We start from the raw sequence: 21,794 nt of genomic DNA on the forward strand, positions 1-21,794 counted from the left end.
ATAACTTAGTAAGATTTCAATTCCTACTAAAAGTTGTTGAGCTCATTTTCTAGAATGCATAAAAACATGATCCGATGCCACAGGTCAATAGAGGACAAAAATAGTATTTTTCAACATTGAATTTAGATATTGAATTTGGGAGAACCGATACTTAAAATCTTACCAAGCTCAGAAGGAAAGTATTTCTCTAAACACATCAATGACTGGAAAAGTCCTTAAGAGTTCCCTGAATTTAAACTTGAAGAAAAGCTCCGCATGGTTTAGGCTTTTTTTCAGATTTTTTTTTTTTTTACCAACCTACGACGCCCCATCACAAAATCATAGATCATTTACCTTGAGATACACATAATCATATATTTTTTCTTGTGTATCCCGAGGCAAATGATCTACGGTTCTGTCATGAGAGAGTCATATCTTCACGACTCATAATTCAATTTATTTATTTATTGATGGGGGTACCCACCCACGCAATAACATTACCTTATTATTCATTTTACTTATAAAGGGAAATTTTTTGCTCACAAAAAGTCAATCCAGAATTTTACATATTCCTGTACTGACCAATCACACGAACCCACGTGCACTGTGTATCTCCAATTCACAAAACTACTCTCATTCAGTTTCGTACTATTGGTCATCCAAGATTATGTGACATCCCGGATTGACACAAGCATATTGTGAACTGTGTTCTAGAGGTGCCTGACCCTTCAATCAGATTCTTACCTCTTTTTAAGGAAGAATAGCAAGTAAACCCTACTTGAAGTCCCTCACTTTCCATGAAAATCTGGGTCAGACATCTAACACCCAGGGATGAGACCTTCAATGTATTGGAAAATGCTGGGTACTTCGCTAATTCAGCCAATTAACTAGGGGTTTTGAGGCAAAAACTGTCCTCTATTATATTATAATTAAACATAAAATGTGTGAAAATGCTGCAACAAAATGAAGAGAGAAAATAAAAATTATGCACCGTCAACTCATTCAACTTAATATAAGTGAAATTCCTTCATTTCCATAGGCATAGGTTCCGACAGATTCATATGTACATTGCTTTTGACATCATCATCCCAAACTTTTCCTACAAATGAACCTTAAGCTTCTCTTTCAAAGTCCTAACTTTTTTTTTTTTTTTTTTAAACTTGTCCTATAACACATCTATCCTCAGCAATAACACCCGGGCTTGCAAGCCTGTAATGAAAACTTAAAAGCTGCACATACCATACAAATTGTCCCTGAGAAATTTCTCGGAAACTTATGGGAGAACAACTTTCTTTCATGGATTGAATGGCTTTCCAGATTTACAAGGAACCAATAAATAGTTCTGAAGTTTTTACACTAGCGGAGGACGACCCTTTCCATCACCACAAATCTCAAGCATCTACAACAAGTGAGAAACAAGATTGATTGGTGTCTGTTTCTCTAGGAAATATTTCTAGTCAATTATTGATTAGAATGATGGATTACCAAAAATAGTGAAATTCAATGACATCGACAAATGAACTCAGAAATCTTACCATGTATAATGCCTTTCCTAAACAAAATGGAGGGAAAAAAAAAAACCTAGAAGTATAATGACATTCAAGTCTCTGGGTTTTTTGTTTATCTCAGTTGCCGTAAAACAAATAGAATGAGATCGTACAAGACAGGATGAAGGGTTAAATAAGATAAATCTGGAAGCACTCACCTCCAAGTTGTGCCAAGGAATTATCTGCCCTGAACCACTCTGTAATTGAGGACCAAGTCCTCAGATTTCTTCCATATATAAGCTCGGACCGTGCCTAAGCTCATTTCAGGGGATAATACCTGGAAGAAAAAAAAAATCCACACGAACTCCAGGTTAAAAGAAGACCATCAACACGAAGAAAATACAAAGCAGAGAAATATATACATGGTATTCCATAATAAAACATTTTAAAAGCATGCAACTGACCCATCACTTAGATTGCTCTTGATAGATTACTGCAAGTGGGTCACCAGACAATTGAATAGAACATCTACATTCATGTCAGCGCTCATGCCCTCTTACATGAAAGCACGGTGCGACGGTGAGTAACATTCAAAAGAGGTTTGTAAAGGACATGAACATTTTCAAGGCCTTTTATCTATTATGGACAAGGCTAGGGATCATTTCCTAGCTATATACATGATCTATTAGGAGAAAGAGTATGATGAATAAGGTAGAAACAGTGTCTGATGTTTGGCAAATTCAATGTGTGAGTTTTCAAGATAGTCTCAGCAGAGCAGAAACATTCAACCATCGTTCTACTCACAGGTCCCTAAGCCCAGAAACATGCAGACTGGACACGAGATATTGGAACTCACAATTGGAGAACCACTTAATGAAGAGACTTGTAAATTACTATCGATTTTCCATCATTTCAGATGCAACCCACTTGCCTGATTATTGCACAAAATCTCCAAAGAAGGCTTTAGCTTTTGGAGCTTCAAGCCTGACCGAAAAGTGCCATCACCTAAAGCAGTTGAAAGTTGTGATTGTCCTGCAAGTCCAGGAGAGAACATGCCATCGGAACCACCACCATCCAATGGTTTGTCAAGAACAATTTTTTCTATGACATAGTTAATAACCTGCACAAACAAATCAATCAAAAGTCATTCTTCGATATGTAGATTCTTTTAACAAGAAACCCACATAAGAGAAAATTTTGTAAGATAAAGCCTAAATAAATCTATTCCGCATAAAAATTTCTCTCTAACGCATGTACCATGTCATAAATAACATACAGTATACTGGTTCAACATGTTATTGATATATGACATGGTAGAACTACATTATTTAATTGATTTAATTGTAGACAATACATATGTTAATAGGACTTTCCGAGGGGGCGGTGCGTGTGACCATGGGATTAGTCTCACCCGAAGGGTGGAGATACCCATGATAACCAATATATATATATATATATATATATATATATATGGGTCCCGTTCCCCACCCTAAGCTTTACCCTACACTTTGACAAACGTGTTTTGTCCTACATGGGTTAGAAGTTTTGGAATGAGCTGATTTTTGGTGAGGATGATCTCCTCACCATAGAGATCCTCCTCACCAAAAATCACCCCATTCCAAAACTTCTAACCCATGTAGGACAAAACACGTTTGTTAAAGTGTAGGGTACCCTACACTTTAACAAACGTGTTTTGTCCTACATGGGTTAGAAGTTTTGGAATGGGCTGATTTTTGGTGAGGATGATCTCTATGATTAGAAGATCATCTTCACCAAAAATCAGCCCATTCCGAAATTTTTAGCCCCATGTTTACAAGTTGAAAAATCATGGACCGTTCATTTTTTATAAACCATTTTTGATGGGGTTAGAAGTTTTGGAATGAGCTGATTTTTGGTGAGGATGATCTCCTCACCATAGAGATCATCCTCACCAAAAATCACCCCATTCCAAAACTTCTAACCCATGTAGGACAAAACACGTTTGTTAAAGTGTAGGGTAAAGCTTAGAGTGTTGAACATTTCCCTATATATATCACATCAACTAACAATACACATTTTGCTACCATATCAGCATATTGTCAAACATACAAATTACCAAACATCATATTATTCTCATGAGGATAAGGCATCGTACAGCTGTCAATAGCTGGGACACCGATCTGCATAACAAATATAATGATCCTATGAGTGTCATTTAGTTAAATAAAATGAAGCATTTTTTTTTTTAATTCATTACAGTATTCTAAGCTAGATGAACGCCTATACTAGTTTATGATTTATTTTTATTTTTATTTTTATCTTTTTGGATAGCTAAATACTATTTTACCAAATCTTGTACACTAAGACTGTGAAGCATGCTATTAACATATTCTTCAAGACATTTTTCTTTGAAAAAAAGGGGAAATTGTTAGGAATTTAGAAGAATACCAAACCTAATAGAGTGAAACAACTTCCTGTGGCTAGTTTTAGACAACCAGAACAATACCTTAGTAAAATAACCATCCCACAATTACATGCATCTTTCACCTCCAGAAACCAATTCCATGTAAGTCATTCACTAGGATACTATTTCAGTACAAACAAAAGGCAAGAAATTATGATGAAGTACTTGATTGATTTGGGCACTTAGTTACTTACTTTGTGTATTCGCAATATCCGAGGTGCACTTAGTTTCCCTTGTGTGAGAATTTGGGCAGTTGAACCTTCACATGGATGTAGAGAGAAGCTGCACCTGCAGGAAAAAACTATTTCACCTTAGCCAACTACAGCAAACAAGGTAATTGAATTGAACCACCCCCTTAGCATCCAGTACGAAGTTGAAGCATAATTCGTCCCTTTATTTTTCTGTTTTTTGTTTCCTTTGTTTTTTGTAATGAGAACTGAGAACATTATCTCGTAACAAAATGAAAAAAATAAAATAATATAAATACACATTGAAGTACTGAGCAACACTGAAAAAAATAAAATAAAATAAACCATGTAGTTTCCTATTTATTTTTTTCTCAATTAAGACCACACGGGTTTATAAACTGTAATAGTCATAATGTAGATGACTAGTTATATTAACACGTAAAAAAGTAAATATGTACGTATATATGCATTAAGGGCAGAACATTACTTTGTATTGTCCTTGCATGGTAATCTTTTATATAAAAGACAATCCATACACCACCAAGGAATATCCTTCTCATCTTCAGTGCCATCTAAGTCGGTGATTTTCTTCCTCAATGGGCCCCCATGAGAGCCCTCGGTAATAATGGAAGGTGGGGAAACTGTTGAAAACTCAAACGCAGGATGGACCATAGAGACGTTTTCGGCATTATCATCAACTTCAACTCTTGAGTGGGCATGATTCCTAACAGAAGTATCCTTCATTGATGGAACATCACCATTAGCTGAAATGTGCAATCCCGATTTCAGCCTTCTTTTAGCCAACCAATGAGCCAATAAACCCTTAAGGGTCTCTTCACCTAAATTGATCTGCAGAATTGAATGTAATTTAGTGAGAAATTTTTATTCTAAAAATAAATAAATGTTTTCACAATTTCATCCCTGCATATGATTTCAAGACACCAATAGATTTCAATATATCGAGCATCCTAATAACGATAGACACTCATTAAAGAGCAACTATTTTACAGCTCATCTATGTGATTTTAAGATTATTTTTAAGACCAGCTAGTTCAACATAGGCAAATAGGCCCAGAATAAAATAGGCTAAACTATAACAACCAAATCACCAAATAGATTACCTTGTGATCATCAGGTACCCCAAGAGTGTTCAGTTCAACAGAATACATCTCAGCGGAAAAGCATTGTGGGGTGTCCAAATGGATAGACAGGCTTCCAAGCCTAGTATCTGTTGTGAACCACGCAGGAATACTAACCTGGAGATGTAAAAAAAAAAAAGGAATAAAGGAACAATCACTCAAGCTTTGCAAGACAGAAATATGTATACCAACACCACACATTAAAAAACTTAGCATCTATACCATCTCAAACAGTTCTTCCTTCTTCTCTTCAAATGAAACCTGCAAGTTATCCATTACAAGTTATCAGCGTTCCCATAACAGGAAACTTGAATATTATAGTGGCAGTAGTTTTCGCTCTCCAGAATATTCACATAACATAACCAGCCAAAATTTAACAGACTAGTAAATGATGGAACAAAGGGAACAATTTTACTCATGAAACCTTGCCATAATCCTCAACCACGATGCCCCTGGTAATCTCCCATAGCTTCACTGAGTCTGTTGTATCCTACAAAAGAAAAATAAATAAATAAAGAATTTTGGTTGTAACAAAGGCATAATTTTGCATCTAATGCAATTACAAGAACATCAAAAGGACCAGCACTTCAGAATCAGGACTGTCAATTTGATACTGACACAAATGATATTTGTGACATGGAAAGGGAAGGGCAAGCATCAATCACCTTGGTCAGAACCTGCCTTCTATTATTTAGAATTTCATGCTGCACAATCCCTGGAGTTCCAGGGATGGTAAAGGAGGGTTCTTTGTAAGCAGGAACCTGGGAAAATTATAAACAGTTTATACCTCACAACAATAAAAGAAGTTACATGAACACCTACAAGAAACAAGAAAGCAAAGACTACTGAACTATTTCTGAGTAGAGACCCAAACAAATGTAGAGTCAGATAATCAGGATGTTCATCAGAAGATTTCTAGTATCAAAATTATACTGCAAATCCAAAATAATGGTTTCAATAAGCAGAAGAATTTAAGAACATATAAAACATAAAACATTTCAATTTTATTCCCCTTACTTTGAAATGTTTTCTACTTTCTAACCTTCGAGCAAGAATTCAAAAGGCTTGACAAATAAACCTGCCTTGAAAAAAATTCATCAGATACTCAAAGACTAGTATTAGATATTCGTTTCTTTCTTCTTTTTTTACCTTTTAAATTGTTACTTTTAAGTTTAGAACAGATGAGATCAATTGCATTAATTAAGAGTAAAATACAAAAGGTAAATGGAAAACCAACCAAACACATTACATAAATACATGGCTGGGCTGTTATGGAAATAAAAAATTCACCCTAAGTTTTGCTAAATTGTAGACTAAGCTGGATTTGAACCCATGACCTCCAAGTTGCTTTGCAATGTGTCAAACCAACTGAGCCATGGGTCTAAATCAGATATCCACGCAACATTAAAATGGAAAGGCATTCTAAATCTCAAAATTTCTGGGGAAAAAAAACACATGATGTACATAGAGGATTTCTCCATTGAGATACCAAATGATTATAAATATATTACGTTTTATTACTTATCAAATATATATATATATTGCAGGTCTGAACAAGACTCAAGTGACACAAAATGTGTTACAAAAATAAGAACATCCATAAGTTTTGGCTGATATTTTAGATCATATTATAAATGTATTCAAATACCTAGAGATTAAAATGTCCCAGATGTTACCTAGCAATCAGTGGAGAATGAAGTCTAAAGGAAATTTCAAGTTCATTCTTAAATCAAGAAATGAAAAGAACCACTGTATCAGAACTATGCCTCCTTCAACAGGAAAGCATAAAAGTATCAGAGTATGACTTACAAGAGCAGATCCTTCTAAGCAAGCCCTTGCTCTAGAGAATGATAAGTTGCCCGCCAAGAATGAACCACCTTTTTGAAAAACCTTCTGAGGGTCACGCCCTTCGGCTGGCCACCTATGCACAGAAGAATCTGTTGTTGCAACCCATATGCTATCATCATGCAGTGCAAGTTGCAAAATAGGATATTCCTTTGTGCAAAGTAGAAGGCTCTCTCTAGTGGCCAAGTCTGTAAGGTATAACTGAGAGAACCACAAAAGCATTAAGTAAGTCGAATAACAAAAGGTAGTAGTTAAGTTCTGACGAGAATGTTACTTACAGAAAGGTCCCTCCCACCACTATAAACATGGCTGAATGTTGGAGTGCTAGCAAGTGCCCAAACAGAATCTGTATGTACAGCATAGGAATGAACGCATCGCTGCTGACCGAGATCCCATAGTCTAAGGAAGTGAGAAAGTGAAATCAATCACAAGAAGAATATGACAAAAATTTCTTCTATAACATTCATTTTTTGCATTTTCAATGGCTAATACCAAGAAGTAAGATACAATATAGCGTTCCTAAGTCCAACCAAAACATGTAGTCTAGAAAGTAAGATATTCCTTCTTGAAAGAAATGAGAGAAAACAAACAAAAAAGAAAAAGGAAATAATGAAATCAACCATAAATCAAAATTTTGATCTCAAAGTTCACAAAATCTAGAGTGGTTTGTGGCACCAATCATGCATCCATTGTTTTCCAGCTAATCACACAGCATAGTTAGGTATTAGCCGCTGCAGCTCATCTTAAAGTTTCAGTTCAAATAGAGGAAAAACCACCAAATATCATACTAAAGTTGAAAGACCAAATATTCCATATGCTTCTAACCACAGAAAATTTTGATCTTTTTTCCCATTAACATTTTTTTTTACCTGCAAACAAATATAACTAGGAGTGAATGTTTGTTCATGTAACACCTAGAATGATTAAACATAAGGCCTACTTTCAAAAACCTGGTAATCTTGAAGTAACAAATGTCTAATTAACTATAGTCACAACAATTTGTAACTAACAATATGGCTCACATAAATTACAAATAATTCTCCTTTTTTAGGTTATAAGATAAATATAATAGCCAACATTACCTGATCATAGAATCAGAGGATCCTGATAAGCAAAACCTACAACAAAAGAATGAGAAGTGATAATTAGCTTTTACAATACATTTGAGAGATGCATAGTTCAGAAATGTCACCAAATCAAATGAGCAGTCCAATTAAAATCACCAAGATCAATAATCCAACAAGATGCGAACTGACTCAAAAACTCTAGGGATATCATTGTATGTTGGTATAATTCACAAAAGCAAGATGAAGCACCATACTATGGCACAACCAAGAAGCACCAGAACGATGGAAATATCCTAACTCATTAATGAACAAGGGAAGTATTTCTAAATGATTCCCTCCACATCAATAAGCCAAGATACATTAAGAAGCCACCACTTCTCCAGTCAAAACTCGCTGTTTATGGCAATACATCAAGCAATATGACACAGGCCAGGTTTGGGCATGCCACTAATAACTAGATTACAGAATGATGTTAGTGAAAAATGTAAACCACTGGCATGGTAATAGAATGCAAAAGTAGGGTAGATCAAGTAGCAGCTAAGTTTTCTCGTTATGTGGAGGATCGAGCAGCAAAATGGTAAAGTTTAGGTAAAATGGAGGAAGCAACAAGTGAATCAAATCAACTGCATATTACATTTAAGGATTCAACCAACCTGCCAGTGGAATCCAGAAGCAAAGCCCTAATGTTATCTGTATGTCCTCTTAGCTTCATAGTTTTTGAACAAGTTCTTGGATCCCAAACACGAACAACCTACAGAGTGATTTTCGAAACCATTAACAACTCTTCTAACCAAAAGCTATAGTCGAGCAAAGCAAACCTAAATATAAAAACAATTATAGTTTGACCAATACATATAATAATACACAAATATAGAAAGGTTGGACATAGGAAACTAAACGTAAGGATCACATTATACCTTCTCAGTTCCACCAGAAACAAGTAAAGTGTTACTATCATTCATTGCCAACGCATATACTGATTCTTTATGACCTTTGGCAGCAATGGTGCTACATCCGTGTGGCCGTGGTGTGTGCGGAGAAATACTGCTGCTTGAACTAATAGAGTGTAGACCTGTAATAGGCAACCCAGAGTTGCTAGAACCAATTGTACCATTTGAGCTATCATCCACCATCGCATCAGCTGACTTTGAAACTGGAACAAGAGCAGCTTCAAGGTCCCAAATAAAAACTTCTCCACCAAGGCCACCAGAGGCAATAAAATTGCTCTAAAATGCATGACACTATAAAAGGATCAGAGACTTAAAGCAACCAGGACAAAAACAATTCTTCCAAGAATATACAAGTTAAACTCTCACCCACCAAACTCAGCCATAAAAAAAACCAAGAAATTTTTTAGTAAGAAATTACATTTTTTCCAGCTGCAGCAAGACAAGTGACATAATCAGAGTGTTGACGGAGAGTTCTGGTACAAATCCCATCAGACAAGCAATCCCATGTCTGGTATATCAACAGAATAAAACAGTTAAATAAAGCATAAATTAGAAAATCATAAATAGTTTACAGAAAATAAATGAACCTTGAGAGTGCTGTCTGAAGAGCACGAAATGAGGGTATTATTGCCGGCAACCACTGCATCATTAACCTGCACCAATCAAAGGGATCTATGTTATAAGCAGTCAACACATAAGCATACAGTGTATTAAAATGCAGCCCTAGGAATTAATATGATATTACAAGTGAATTTCAATGGGCTCACACACAGAGAGCACAGACCAACATCACGAAATGTATAGCTACCATCAATTCATCTTAAATGGAGATACAGAATAACATATAAAATAGAACCTTCACAACTGCTATCTCAAAGATTCAAAATATTGTAGCATCTAGAAATCATTCTGCACAGGATTACCCCACCCAGCACTCACCCACACAGCACAGACACAAACCACCAAACCCCACCCCTCAAAAAATACTTCAAAGAGTTTCTTTAGCCACAGAAAAAAAGGCAACCTTCAATATGTATATGCCAAGACAACAATATAAGCCACAAAATTCCAAAGATGAAGAACTTAGGTTAGTTTATAGTTAATTTTAATTACAGCTAAGTTTTAATTAATAGCAGTATAGTATTTTCCTTCTATGTTAATTGTAAGGCTATTAGTAAAGAAGATGACATATTGGTAGAAATTAACAAGTTTCCACAAAATCCTGCAATATTTATTGTAAGGAGATTTTACTAATAGTAATATTATGAAGTAAAAAAGTTAAAAATTTCCAATACGGTTGGGTGGGTGAGATACTGTCCTTCAAGAATGACGCTCCATACTTGATTGGTGTGATGATAATCAACACATTCCAGTAAGACATTTCATGTTTAGTCAAGTCACTCATCTTGTGAAATTCTCAATCAAAGTTAGTTAGGACTTTTAGGGATTATATCTAATATTTTAGGAATATCTTAATAAGGAGATTATGGTTGTATGTTACCAGATCTCACAGTTTTTTTATTTCCTAGATTAGTGGAGGATTCTTTCCTCTGTTAGCTTGATTAATTCCTAATCTTAAGGCTTGCCTATTGCAGCCAACTCCTCTGTATATTTCTATGTAATCTTTCATTCAAGATAAGAGAAATCAGTACGCAACTCTTTCTCATAAACTTACATGGTATCAGAGCTAGGTTCTGAAAACCTAATTCTCCCACATGACCAAATACGGCATGGCGACTGAGAGACAAAGCTCCACATCCGAAATGACCTCCAATCCAGAAACAGTACCTACTGCAAGCAATCATGGAGGAATAGAACACTCTTCTCTTCTCATCACAAGTCACAAACTCAACGGACAAAATTTCCTCCAATAGTCCCAATCCATGATGATGTTTATTTGCGGAAAAGGAAAAGACGATTATCTCACCGGTGAAGTCATTGTACCGGAGAAAACTGGCCATAAATTCAAGCTATGGAAAACAAAGAATGATATGGTAATGTCATGGCTGATTAATTCGATGAACAATGATATAGGAGAGAATTTCCTTCTGTACAGAACAGCCAAGGAAATCTGGGACACTGCAAGAGAGACATATTCAAGTTCTGAAAGTACTTCAGAATTGTTCGAAATTGAAGCCATATTGCATGATCTGCGCCAAGGGGATCTCACGATTACTCAATATTTTAATATTCTTACCCGCCACTGGCAACATCTAGATATGTTCGAAGTCCACACATGGAAGTGCTCGGAAGACACAGCCCTATACAGGAAAATTGTGGAGAAAAAACGGACCTTCAAATTTCTTCTCGGCCTCAACAAAAACCTGGACAAAGTCAGAGGCAAAATAATGGGGACAAAGCCTCTGTTGAGTATTAAAGAGGCATTCTCATAAGTTCGTCGTGAGGAAAGTAAGAAGAAGGTGATGATGGGATTTCAAAATTCAACTCCCACACTCGAAGGATCTGCCCTTGTAATCCGTGGAACCCAACCGAACAACAATAATGACAATCGACAAAAAAAATGGAGACCTTGGTGTGACCACTGCCGCAAACCTGGATATCTCAGAGAAAATTGCTGGAAAATTCATGGCAAACCTGTAGACTGGAAGCCATCACAATCAACAAATGATAGGGAAAGCCGAGCCAATGTTGTTGCTACCACAAATGAAAATCCAGCACCTACCGAGACAAGCCCTTTCACCAAAGAACAACTCGAAGTCCTACAGAAACTCTTCAACCAAAGTTCAATATCCCAGTCAAGCACTTCTGTCCTTGGAACAAGCATGTTAGCACAGAAAGGTAATTTTTCCAATGCCTTCACAATTAATAAAAGGCATTCAAGACCGTGAATCAGTGACTCTGGAGCATTAAAACACATGACGGGAGATGCAATAATATTTCACGAATACAACCAATGCCATGAGAATCAAACAGTCCGAATAACTGACAGATCTCTATCCAAAGTTGTAGGAACTAGTTCAATCAGGGTTACAAAGGACCTGAATCTAAACTTTGTTCTCCATGTCCCTAATTTGGACTGCAATTTGCTCTCAATCAGTAAATTGACTCATGATCTTAACTGCATCACTAAGTTTTTCCCAAATTTGAGTGAATTTCAGGAATTGGATTCGGAGAGGACGATTGACAATGCTGAGTTGTGTTCTGGACTCTTTCTTCTCAAAGACGATTATCTTCCAAGAAGACAAGCTCAGAATGCAAGTTGTGTGTCCTTTAAGAGTCGGTTAGTTTTAAATTCCAGTGTTAATAAAGATAGTGAGATTATGTTATGGCACTATCACCTTGGTCATCCAAATTTCATGTACCTTGAAAAATTATTTCCTTCTTTGTTTATCAATAAAAGTTCGAAAATTTTCAATTGTGAAATTAGTCAATTTGCCAAACATACACGGAACCATTATCATATTCTATCATATAAACCATCTCATCCAATTTCCATAATTCATAGTGATGAGTGGGGCCCCTCAAGAATTAAAAATATGACAGGAACACGTTGGTTTGTATCCTTTGTTGATGATCACACTAGATTGACCTAGATATTTCTTATGAAAGAAAAATCTGAAGTTGGCCAAATTTTTCAAAATTTCAACTCCATAATACAAACTCAATTCCAAACCAAGATCCAAGTCCTAAAAACTAATAATGCCAGAGAATACTTCAAATCTATCCTCAGTACCTATCTCTTGAGTCAGGGCATAGTTCACTTGAGTTCTTGTGTTACCACTCCCCAACAAAATGGGGTTGCAGAGAGAAAAAACAGACGTTCGTTAGAAGTAGCATGGTCTCTCATGTTCTCTACTCACGTTCCAAAACAATATTGGGGAGAGGCAGTCCTTACAACTGCATACCTTATTAATAGAATGCCCACCAGAGTTCTAAAGTTCCAAACTCCTTGTCAAGTTCTCCTTAACTCCTTCCTACATACTAAAATCATCTCCTCACTTCCTCCTAAAATATTCGGGTGCTCAGTCTTCGTTCACATACATCAACAACATCGTAGTAAATTAGACCATAAATCCATCAAATGTATCTTTCTCGGATACTCCCCAAATCAAAAGGGTTATAAGTGCTACTCTCCTGTAACTAGAAAGATGTATAATTCAATGGATGTGACATTCTTTGAACATCAATCCTACTACCCCAAATCTGATATTCAGGGGCAGAACATGAGGGAATATCAATTTTGGGACACTATTCATGGTATTGAAATCAATCCAGACTATACTCTTCAACCCGGGGACTCCTCACAGCCACCACAACCTATTTCAATCACTTATCCAGAAATCAACCATCTTCCAAATCTTGAAATCAATGTGACACCTTAGTCACCAGTCCACCAATCCGAGAGTCATCTTCCATCACCACATATTGCAAATGATGAGCTTCGTGTCTATGTTAGGAAGAAAAAGAAGTCCAAGAGAGATAGAGCACACAACACCTCTCACATACCACCAAAATTTTGAACCGGATCCAAAACCAATTGAAATTCACTCAAGTAAAGGTACTGCTGATCTTGAGATTGTTGCTCTTACTATTAACGATTCAAATTTTCCAATTGCTCTGAGAAAAGGTGTTAGAACATACACGAATCATTCTATTTGCAAATTTATTTCATATGACGACTTGACACCTTCCTATCAGGCATTTGTTGTTGCTCTTAACAACGTACAGGTCCCTAACTCTATTCAAGAAGCTCTCAAAAACCCAGAGTGGAGAAAAGCAATCAGAAAAGAAATTGGAACTTTGGAGAAAAATGGCACATGGGTAATCTCATAACTTCCCCCTAGGAAGAAACTAGTTGGTTGTAAGTGGATCTTTACAATCAAGCATAAGGCCGATGGAAGTATTGAGAGATTTAAAGCCCGTCTTGTTGCTAAGGGCTTTACACAATCTTATGGAATAGATTACTAAGAAACATTTGCTCCAGTGGCCAAACTCAACACTATCAGAGTTTCCTCTCCCTTGCAGCAAACCAAGATTGGCCCTTGCATCAAATAGATGTCAAGTACGCATTCCTGAATGGTGAATTGGATGAAGAAGTGTACATGGAGATACCTCCTGGACTGGAAACTTCCTTCAACAACAATAAGGTGTGCAAACTTAAAAAATCTCTATACGGACTCAAACAATCTCCACGAGCATGGTTTAACAGGTTTGCAAACTCAATGATTAAACATGAGTACACTCAATGTCAGGCCGATCATACATTATTTGTGAAATTTTCTCCAAAAAGGAAAATAGCAATGTTGATTGTATATGTTGATGACATCATCCTAACAGGTGACTATGAGGAAGAACTCCTGAAATTGAATATGCTTTTAGCTAAGGAATTTGAAATCAAGGACCTCGAAAACCTTAGATACTTTCTTGACATGGAGGTGGCACGATCGAAGAAAGGTATAATTGTCTCCCAACGTAAATATATTCTGGATTTGCTTAACAAAACAGATATGCTTGGATGTAAACCTGCAGACACTCCAATGGATTCTACCAAGAAGATAGGAACTGAAAAGGAAAGTGCACAAGTAAACAGGAGGAGATATCAAAGACTAGTTGGCCGACTTATCTACCTCTCACACACTCGAGTTGATATTGGCTTCTCTGTTAGTGTTGTAAGCCAGTTTATGTACAACCCAACAGAAGAACACATGAAAGCTGTGAATAGGATCTTGAGGTATCTTAAGATGACTTCAGGAAGAGGTTTATTATACAAGAAGAATGACAAGAGAGATGTTGAAGTCTTCTTAGATGCAGATTGGGCAGAAGATGTGTTAGATAGGAGATCGACATCAAGGTATTGTTATTATGTTTGGGGAAATCTCGTGACATGGAGAAGTAAAAAGCAATCCGTAATCTCAAGAAGCAGTGCAGAGGCTGAATTTAGATCCTTAGCTTTTGGTATTTGTGAAGGAATGTGGAGTAGCAGTTGAGAAGTCCATCAAGATGTTCTACGATAATCAAGCTGTCATAAGAATTGCAAAGAACCCTGTGCATCATGATAGGACGAAACACATTGAGATAGATCAGCACTTCATCTCAGAGAAAATTGAGAATGCAGTAGTGCAGCTGGTTTACACTCCTACGAGGTCACCAACTGCAGACATACTTACTAAAGCGCTTTCAAGACCTAACTTTGAAGAACTGAGTCACAAGATGGGCATGTACAATATTTACAACCCAACTTGAGGGGGAGTGTGGAATTCTCAGTCAAAGTTAGTTAGGACTTTTAGGGATTATATCTAATATTTTAAGAATATCTTAATAAGGAGATTCTGGCTATATATTACCAGATCTCTCAGTTATTTTATTTACTAGATTAGTAGAGGACTCTTTCCTCTGTTAGTTTGATTAGTTCCTAATCTTAGGTCTTGCCTATTGCAGCCAACTCCTTTATATATTTTTATGTAATCTTTCATTCAAGATAAGAGAAATCAGTGAGCAACTCTTTCTCAGAAACTTACACATCTTGAAATGTATCTCACTGCCCCACCACATTTGTATCCCAACAGTTACATATCACACTGCAACCATAAACGGGAAACTTAACCCTACAAAAAAGAGAGAGACATTCAAACCTCTTCATGTGCAAAATCTTTTTATAGATAATTTTTTGTGCCAAAGCACCATGCCGGTGAACTCCATTTTCTATCTGCTCATTGAGGAGAAATCATTTGTAGATAACCTAAAAAGTAGACTACCAAAATACTTCTAGAACAACTCGATCGGTAGTTTTCCCAAATCCAAAGATCCACATTTATATATATAATTGATGGTCCAAGATTCTTCCACACACAAATGCTTCTACAAATAATTGACGGTTCACAATTCTTCAGCTTGTAAAATGAGCCCATTCCGAAACTTCTAACCCATATATTGAAAAATGTTTGGCACAATGTTTGGTTTCTTATATGACCCTCGAACGCCCACATATGTATGTGTGTGTGTGTGTGTGATAGGTAAGATCCACCCATATTGAAAGATTACTAGATTCCAAAGAGTCATAATTCAGTTATTAACTAGTATATTCAAGGGTATGGTAGCTTAAATAATTCAAAAGCTTAAGTTATGGAAAGGGAAATACCCAATCAACATGTGACTCAAATGTGGCAGACCATGTGGCAGCATCTTCAGCCAATGCCCACCTCTTCAGAGTCCCGTCTCGACTTCCAGTAAATAGATAGTCACAGTTACCAAGTGCTGATGTTTTTAATACAGCCAGGCAATTTACGCCTGCACAATGCTGCAAATGGACAGCATTCCTAAGCAAATTAAAACAGCTGATGCATAGATGAAACTAATCTGACAGAATAAAATCATGATTACAATACCACCTTAGAAAATGGGATGAGATTTTTTTCTGATAACTAAATTTGTTAAGTATAAAAAGAGAAGTACAAAGTTTCCTGAAAGAACTTCATACACAAAGAAAATTCAGCATATACCACTTCAAGAAGAGAGTTAATAACATTACCCATTAGAATAAAAGTATGGGAAAATGACATACAAGACTCCAAAGATTTAAAATATGATTTTTTTTTTTATGCAACCCATGAAACAACAGGAACACTAAGGAATAAAGCAAGGGAAGACTCCACGATTTCAAAAGAGGATAAACCCACGATAAGACCTAGGGAGTGATGCCAAGGCAAATGATATCCAAAGCCCCGATACATATAGTAGGAGGGTGCTCACATCTGAATATTAGTGAAATATTTGCAACTTGTCAAGCAGGCCCATATGAGTCGAGAAAAGATAAAAATGACTTTTTACAAGATTATGCGGGTGGTAAAGAGGAAAGACAATGAAATGGCGTTTTCTAGTTTTATTTCTATTTTCATTTGTACTAGGATAACAGTCAACAAAATAACTTAGCTAGGTTGCTTGTCCACTAAGAAAAAAAAAGGTTACGACACTCAAAAATGACACAAGGCACTCATACTCAAAGACTCGCGATTAACACCCCCAAGATTTTGAGATCGATCAACTAGGTTAACTAACAATTCACTATGTCTGGTTAGTAACTAGAAAAAACAATAAAGTCATCACACCTTTGAGTCATCGGCATCATTAAGCACATATGTTAACCTCTTTTCCTTGCGAGGACGACATGAATTGGATGTGTTCCCAGCACTTGCCACACGATGCATCACAGCAAACCCTGAAACAGAAAATTTCATATTTTCTCAAACAGTCATGTTATAATTAGTTAGTTGGCTGACTAGTATAGTAAATATTGCAGTTCTCTACTTGTGAAATGATAGTATCACATCCAATTAGGCTTAGCTGATACACTATCAAATCAGCCCAGTCACTTATAATAAGGCATCGAACAAAACACCTTACCAAAAAGCAGAAACAAGAATACATATCATCATCGTCGTCGTCATCTTATCCTTATCCCAAAGATTGGGGTTTCGCAACATGAATCCTTATGCTATTTCTCCATTCAATAGACCTAAATGTTCTCTCTAACTACCTCCAAACACATTTTTCAGCCTTCCTCTCACCCTTTTTAGAGCCTTCGAAACTTGCACCAAAACAATCAACTTTTCTTTCTTATAACATCGACACAAATACTTTATAATATAATGTTTAGTTATACACATGTCCATTAGTTTTTTTTTTTTTTCAAAGGAATAAAATACAAGAAAAGTGAAAGAAAATATTTCCATAGAGGTATCCAATAATGTAATTATCATGTTTAACAAATTAAAAATGAGGGTGCACTCAAAACCTTTTTTTGCTCGCAGAAGACCGATGAATGTCTTTCACAAGTATGACAATTGTATCTAACACAACAAATAGTCAAAAACAAAAAAATAAAAAAACAAAAAATGGAGTGTCCTTGTTACACATTATGGTACGATCATTTTTTACATTCGCTTTGGCTCGCTAATATAGTTTCATTGAGAAAGACGGTCACCCATAAGGAGACAAATAAATCCTATTGATCTATCATTATATTAAGCCATTTACATTAACCTTCTTTAGTAATCAATGACTTGATTACAAAATTACTAGATTTGTAACTAAATGAGTAATCGACATCTAATTACAAAACTACTTGATTTGTGATTAAATGAGTAATACAATCTCACTAGGCTCGAGATAACATCAGGTATTAAGAATTTCTTCTTGTCAGCAATTTTAATATCGAGGGTGTTGGTTTGAACCAAATAGAGATTGTCGTCTTGGATGCAAAATTTGTCAAAAAATCATATCTACAACCAGATTGTAGTTTGAAATGCTCCTATAAACACTTAGATAACAAATTCTCAATCAACTGAGAATCAAAGTTTAGATTTTTCCAGTAATTAAAAGGTTAATCTGAATAAAGAGAGAGAATCAACGAAACAAAACTATTAAAAAAAAAAAAATCTAAAACAACCAGGGTTTATCAGAATCAAATACTAAAGGCTCTTTCTAGTCAACTCAAACATTCCAAAAACTAGGGTTTCAATCATCATAGTTGAAATCAAACAGAAACTACAGAAAATTATATAATCAAACAAACATTAAGAAAAACAATTGACAATCTGCCATGATAAAATCTTACGAGCTCGAACTACGCAGAAGAAATTAAGGTTTTCAAATCCAAAATCATAAAACCCTAATTTTCTCAGACAGAAAGAGAAATTGTAGACTTCGCTTGGTCGGAAGAGGAGACCGAAAACAGAGCCGAAAACATCCTCTGCTTTGTAGTGTTTTGTGAAGGAGAAAAAGTTGGCTTCGATTTTTTTTAATTTTTTTTAAGACATTTTGACTTAGTTTTGCGACATCGATGAAAGGTAGTTTGGTCTTTTTGTGGTGTGACCACAAGGGTAGTTTCGTCTTTTTGCAGTGAAACCTTGTGACCACTTCGATTAAGGTCTTCTAGTAGTTGTAGTAGTTATGGTTAAACCGGCGTTTACTTTATTGGTTCATTGATGACAAATGTGACGCAATCCAACGGCCTTTGTTTACCGGCATTTCTTTTATAAGACACTTGGAATTGACACCTGCCAAGCACGTGCAATGGATCGGATGGCTCGAGGACTCCAATGGATCGAGTTTGGGCCGAAGCATCTTAGGGTTTTGTGCTCCTCGGAGTCGGAACCTATTGGAGTTGAAGTCGAGCAACATAATGTGCTTCCCAATGGACCGAAGTTGAGTCGAAGCACTTAAGGGTTGAAGTTTGGCTACCTAACGTTCTTCTCGATGGATCCATCTTGGGCCGAAGGACTTTAGGATTTTATGTTCCTTAGGATTAGAACTTGTTGGGTCGAAGTTGAACAACCTAATGTGCTTCTTGATGGACCAAGCTTTGGTCAAAGCACTTTAGGGTTTTAGGTTAATTACTCATAACTTGTTGGGGTTGAAGTTAGCAGCCTAATGTGAAATAAGGCAGAAAAACTGGTTGGCGTCTTGTTTAAAGATCGAAGGGGAGAGGAATTGCTTAAAATGTCTTGTTTTTTGTGAAAAAAGTTGATGTGCACAATGGCATTTCCATTGAAATTGTCCCATAGTATAAAATAAAAAATATATAGATCCCATCAGTTGATTCGTTCCAATTCATTGGTTTAATTCGGTATAAATATCATTAAAAAAAATGGTATTGTCGTCTTAACAAACATGAATAGTCTAATAGATTGGCCATGCCTAATAATATAAATGACTCGCTATTCACTCGATTTCTGGAACCATCAAGTATTGAAGATATAGCCAATGGGTTCAGGGGCGGATTTACAATAGGTGCACTTGCCCCCACAAGAATTTTCAAAGTATGTATATTAATGAGCTATTGCAACAAATATTAGCGATAGGTAAAAAAAAACCCTCTACTATTACCCCCACAAATATTTAAAAAATAAAAAATAAATTATACTCTTAGTTGCGCTCACATGGGCAAAATCCTGGCTCCGCCCTTGAATGGGTTCAAAAGTGAAGTGATCCCATCACATAAAGGCACTGCACACTAGTCCCGCATTGGCCCGAATATAGTCGAAACACCACATATGTGGTCCATGGCTTGTGCTTACTTAATAAATGGTCCAGACTTGGGCTAGATTTTGATAGAACCAATTAAAGTGATTCCTTTTAAGAACTGATAGAGCCCTTGGATTCTCTTTTATGAATAATATGTGTTTCCATAGTAGAAGTAGGGGGTGGGGTTCAATCCTATGATGGACAAGCTTCTTCAAATGGAGTTGAAATCACCTTAATTAGTAAGGGTTAGTCAAGCTCCCAAATCACTAATCTATTAAAGACCCTCAATATTGACCACATGAACAATTCCTTTATCAATACAATAATAAATCATACCATGATTTATTTATTTTAATTTACTTCTCCACCAAATGATATCTATTCAATTTTAAACTTTTTTTTTTTTTTTGCATTGAAAAGCACTTTTTCTTATTCAAATCATCGATTGACAAATACAAGAAACATGCTTCCCATTTCTCTGAGAAGTCAGCAGTTCAAACCCTCTCTCAGTCCAAAATCCGATGGAACTTTAATATGATTTTTTTTTTTCGAGTCACAAAATCCTTATTTGTTTAATTAATTATTTAAATCCCAACACCACCAACAAACTTCTAAGAGCATCTCCAACCGGTCTTCTAACTTCAACTGGTCTTCATTTTTAAGACATTCCCCTTGATATCACACTATTTACGCCGTCAAATATGGAGGGGGAGAGAAATTTTGAAGGGACTCTCTTTCACCTTTTCTAAATACCTAATTTGTATCCCTTTTTTCATAAAGTCATCTTTAACCTTCTTTTTTCATGAAACATGTTTTAAATATCATTTTTGTCCCCTTCTTTTTTAAATTTCTTTCATTTTATTTTATCTTTTTTTTTTCCACAACTTTAAGGGAATGAATAATGATTTAAAGGACAGGTTGGAGTTCAAAGTTGTTAGGAGGGGTTCTCCATCTTCAAATTTGAAGAAGATGCCAATTTGATGGAAATTTTTGAAGACGTGGGTTGGAGATGCTCTAAAATACCAAGTTAATAATCAAGTTGAATAAAAATTCAAATATAATTACCAATATGTCAAGAAAAGCTATTTCTTAACAAATCCAAACAGGCCAAATTGTCTATGAAGATAGATAGTGGAGGAAAATATCTTGGGGTTTTTCTCTTAAGTGGTTGGTAAGCTAGCAACTTGAATGAGTCTTACCCTTCTAGATTTGGTGAATATTTGAGATACCCCCCTTGCATTTTCAAAATTATGGCATACCCTTTTGACCATGGTCTTCTATGGATAAACCAATCACCAAATACTCTTGCCTTCAACCTCTTACCATAAACCCTGTATATTTTTTCCCTTAGAACTTCTATAATCTTTAAGATAAACAACTCGATTTATTTGGCAATATTTGATTATTTTTTTCTTGAAACGTTGACTTATTTGTCGAAGGAATTTAAAATAAGAATTTTACTCACCTTCTCCTTATTGATTCAGAAGATAAAACAATATGGAAAATCCAGTAATTAATCAAATCAAATCATGTAGAAATATAGGGGTTAGAGCTTGAAGACAAGTGCATTTCGGTCATTATCTTTTAGTCTCCCAAGAAGACCATGGTCAAGGAATACAGAAGCAAGAAAGAAGGATATCTCAAAAATTCACCAAAGAGTGTATAATAATCTCCATCAAAACCCATTCCATTTCAAAATGGGGAAATTACTAA

At 35.9% G+C, this 21,794-nt stretch overlaps 1 protein-coding gene across 2 annotated transcripts; it reads right to left on the bottom strand.

Annotated features, from left to right (window-relative positions):
- Positions 1 to 986: 986 nt before the first annotated feature.
- Positions 987 to 18,856, bottom strand: LOC147395925 (uncharacterized). 2 transcript variants are annotated; one of them, XM_086449993.1, is made up of 19 exons: positions 18,673 to 18,856; positions 17,165 to 17,274; positions 16,198 to 16,356; positions 9,686 to 9,751; positions 9,517 to 9,606; positions 9,066 to 9,374; positions 8,802 to 8,899; positions 8,164 to 8,199; positions 7,360 to 7,480; positions 7,046 to 7,282; positions 5,902 to 5,997; positions 5,661 to 5,726; positions 5,459 to 5,497; positions 5,219 to 5,353; positions 4,585 to 4,946; positions 4,104 to 4,197; positions 2,398 to 2,586; positions 1,685 to 1,803; positions 987 to 1,378 (listed from the first exon to the last, which is right to left on the bottom strand). In XM_086449993.1, exons 2-18 carry the CDS (start codon positions 17,261 to 17,263, stop codon positions 1,705 to 1,707), a joined length of 2,295 nt encoding a protein of 764 aa, XP_086306119.1. In that variant the 5' UTR covers positions 17,264 to 17,274; positions 18,673 to 18,856; the 3' UTR covers positions 987 to 1,378; positions 1,685 to 1,704. The 2 variants fall into 2 exon arrangements, with proteins under 2 accessions (XP_086306119.1, XP_086306118.1); XM_086449992.1 differs by lacking the exon at positions 18,673 to 18,856 and having other exon boundaries at positions 17,165 to 17,308.
- Between the last annotated feature and the right edge of the window lie 2,938 nt (positions 18,857 to 21,794).

Source organism: Akebia trifoliata, chromosome 8 (genome assembly GCF_017979445.1).
Source record: "Akebia trifoliata isolate Shusen 1 chromosome 8, ASM1797944v1, whole genome shotgun sequence".
In the NCBI taxonomy this organism is placed as follows: Eukaryota; Viridiplantae; Streptophyta; class Magnoliopsida; order Ranunculales; family Lardizabalaceae; genus Akebia; species Akebia trifoliata.

What these genes read in the sequence shown, in the direction of transcription:
- LOC147395925 (XM_086449992.1), bottom strand. Translation starts at nt 17,293, where the DNA reads ATGAAATTTTCTGTTTCAGGGTTTGCTGTGATGCATCGTGTGGCAAGT. An exon ending in CTTCAGACAGCACTCTCAAG is followed by an intron (nt 9,607 to 9,685) that starts GTTCATTTATTT and finishes TTGATATACCAG; the next exon opens with ACATGGGATTGCTTGTCTGA. An exon ending in AGGAAGAACTGTTTGAGATG is followed by an intron (nt 5,354 to 5,458) that starts GTATAGATGCTA and finishes TTACATCTCCAG; the next exon opens with GTTAGTATTCCTGCGTGGTT.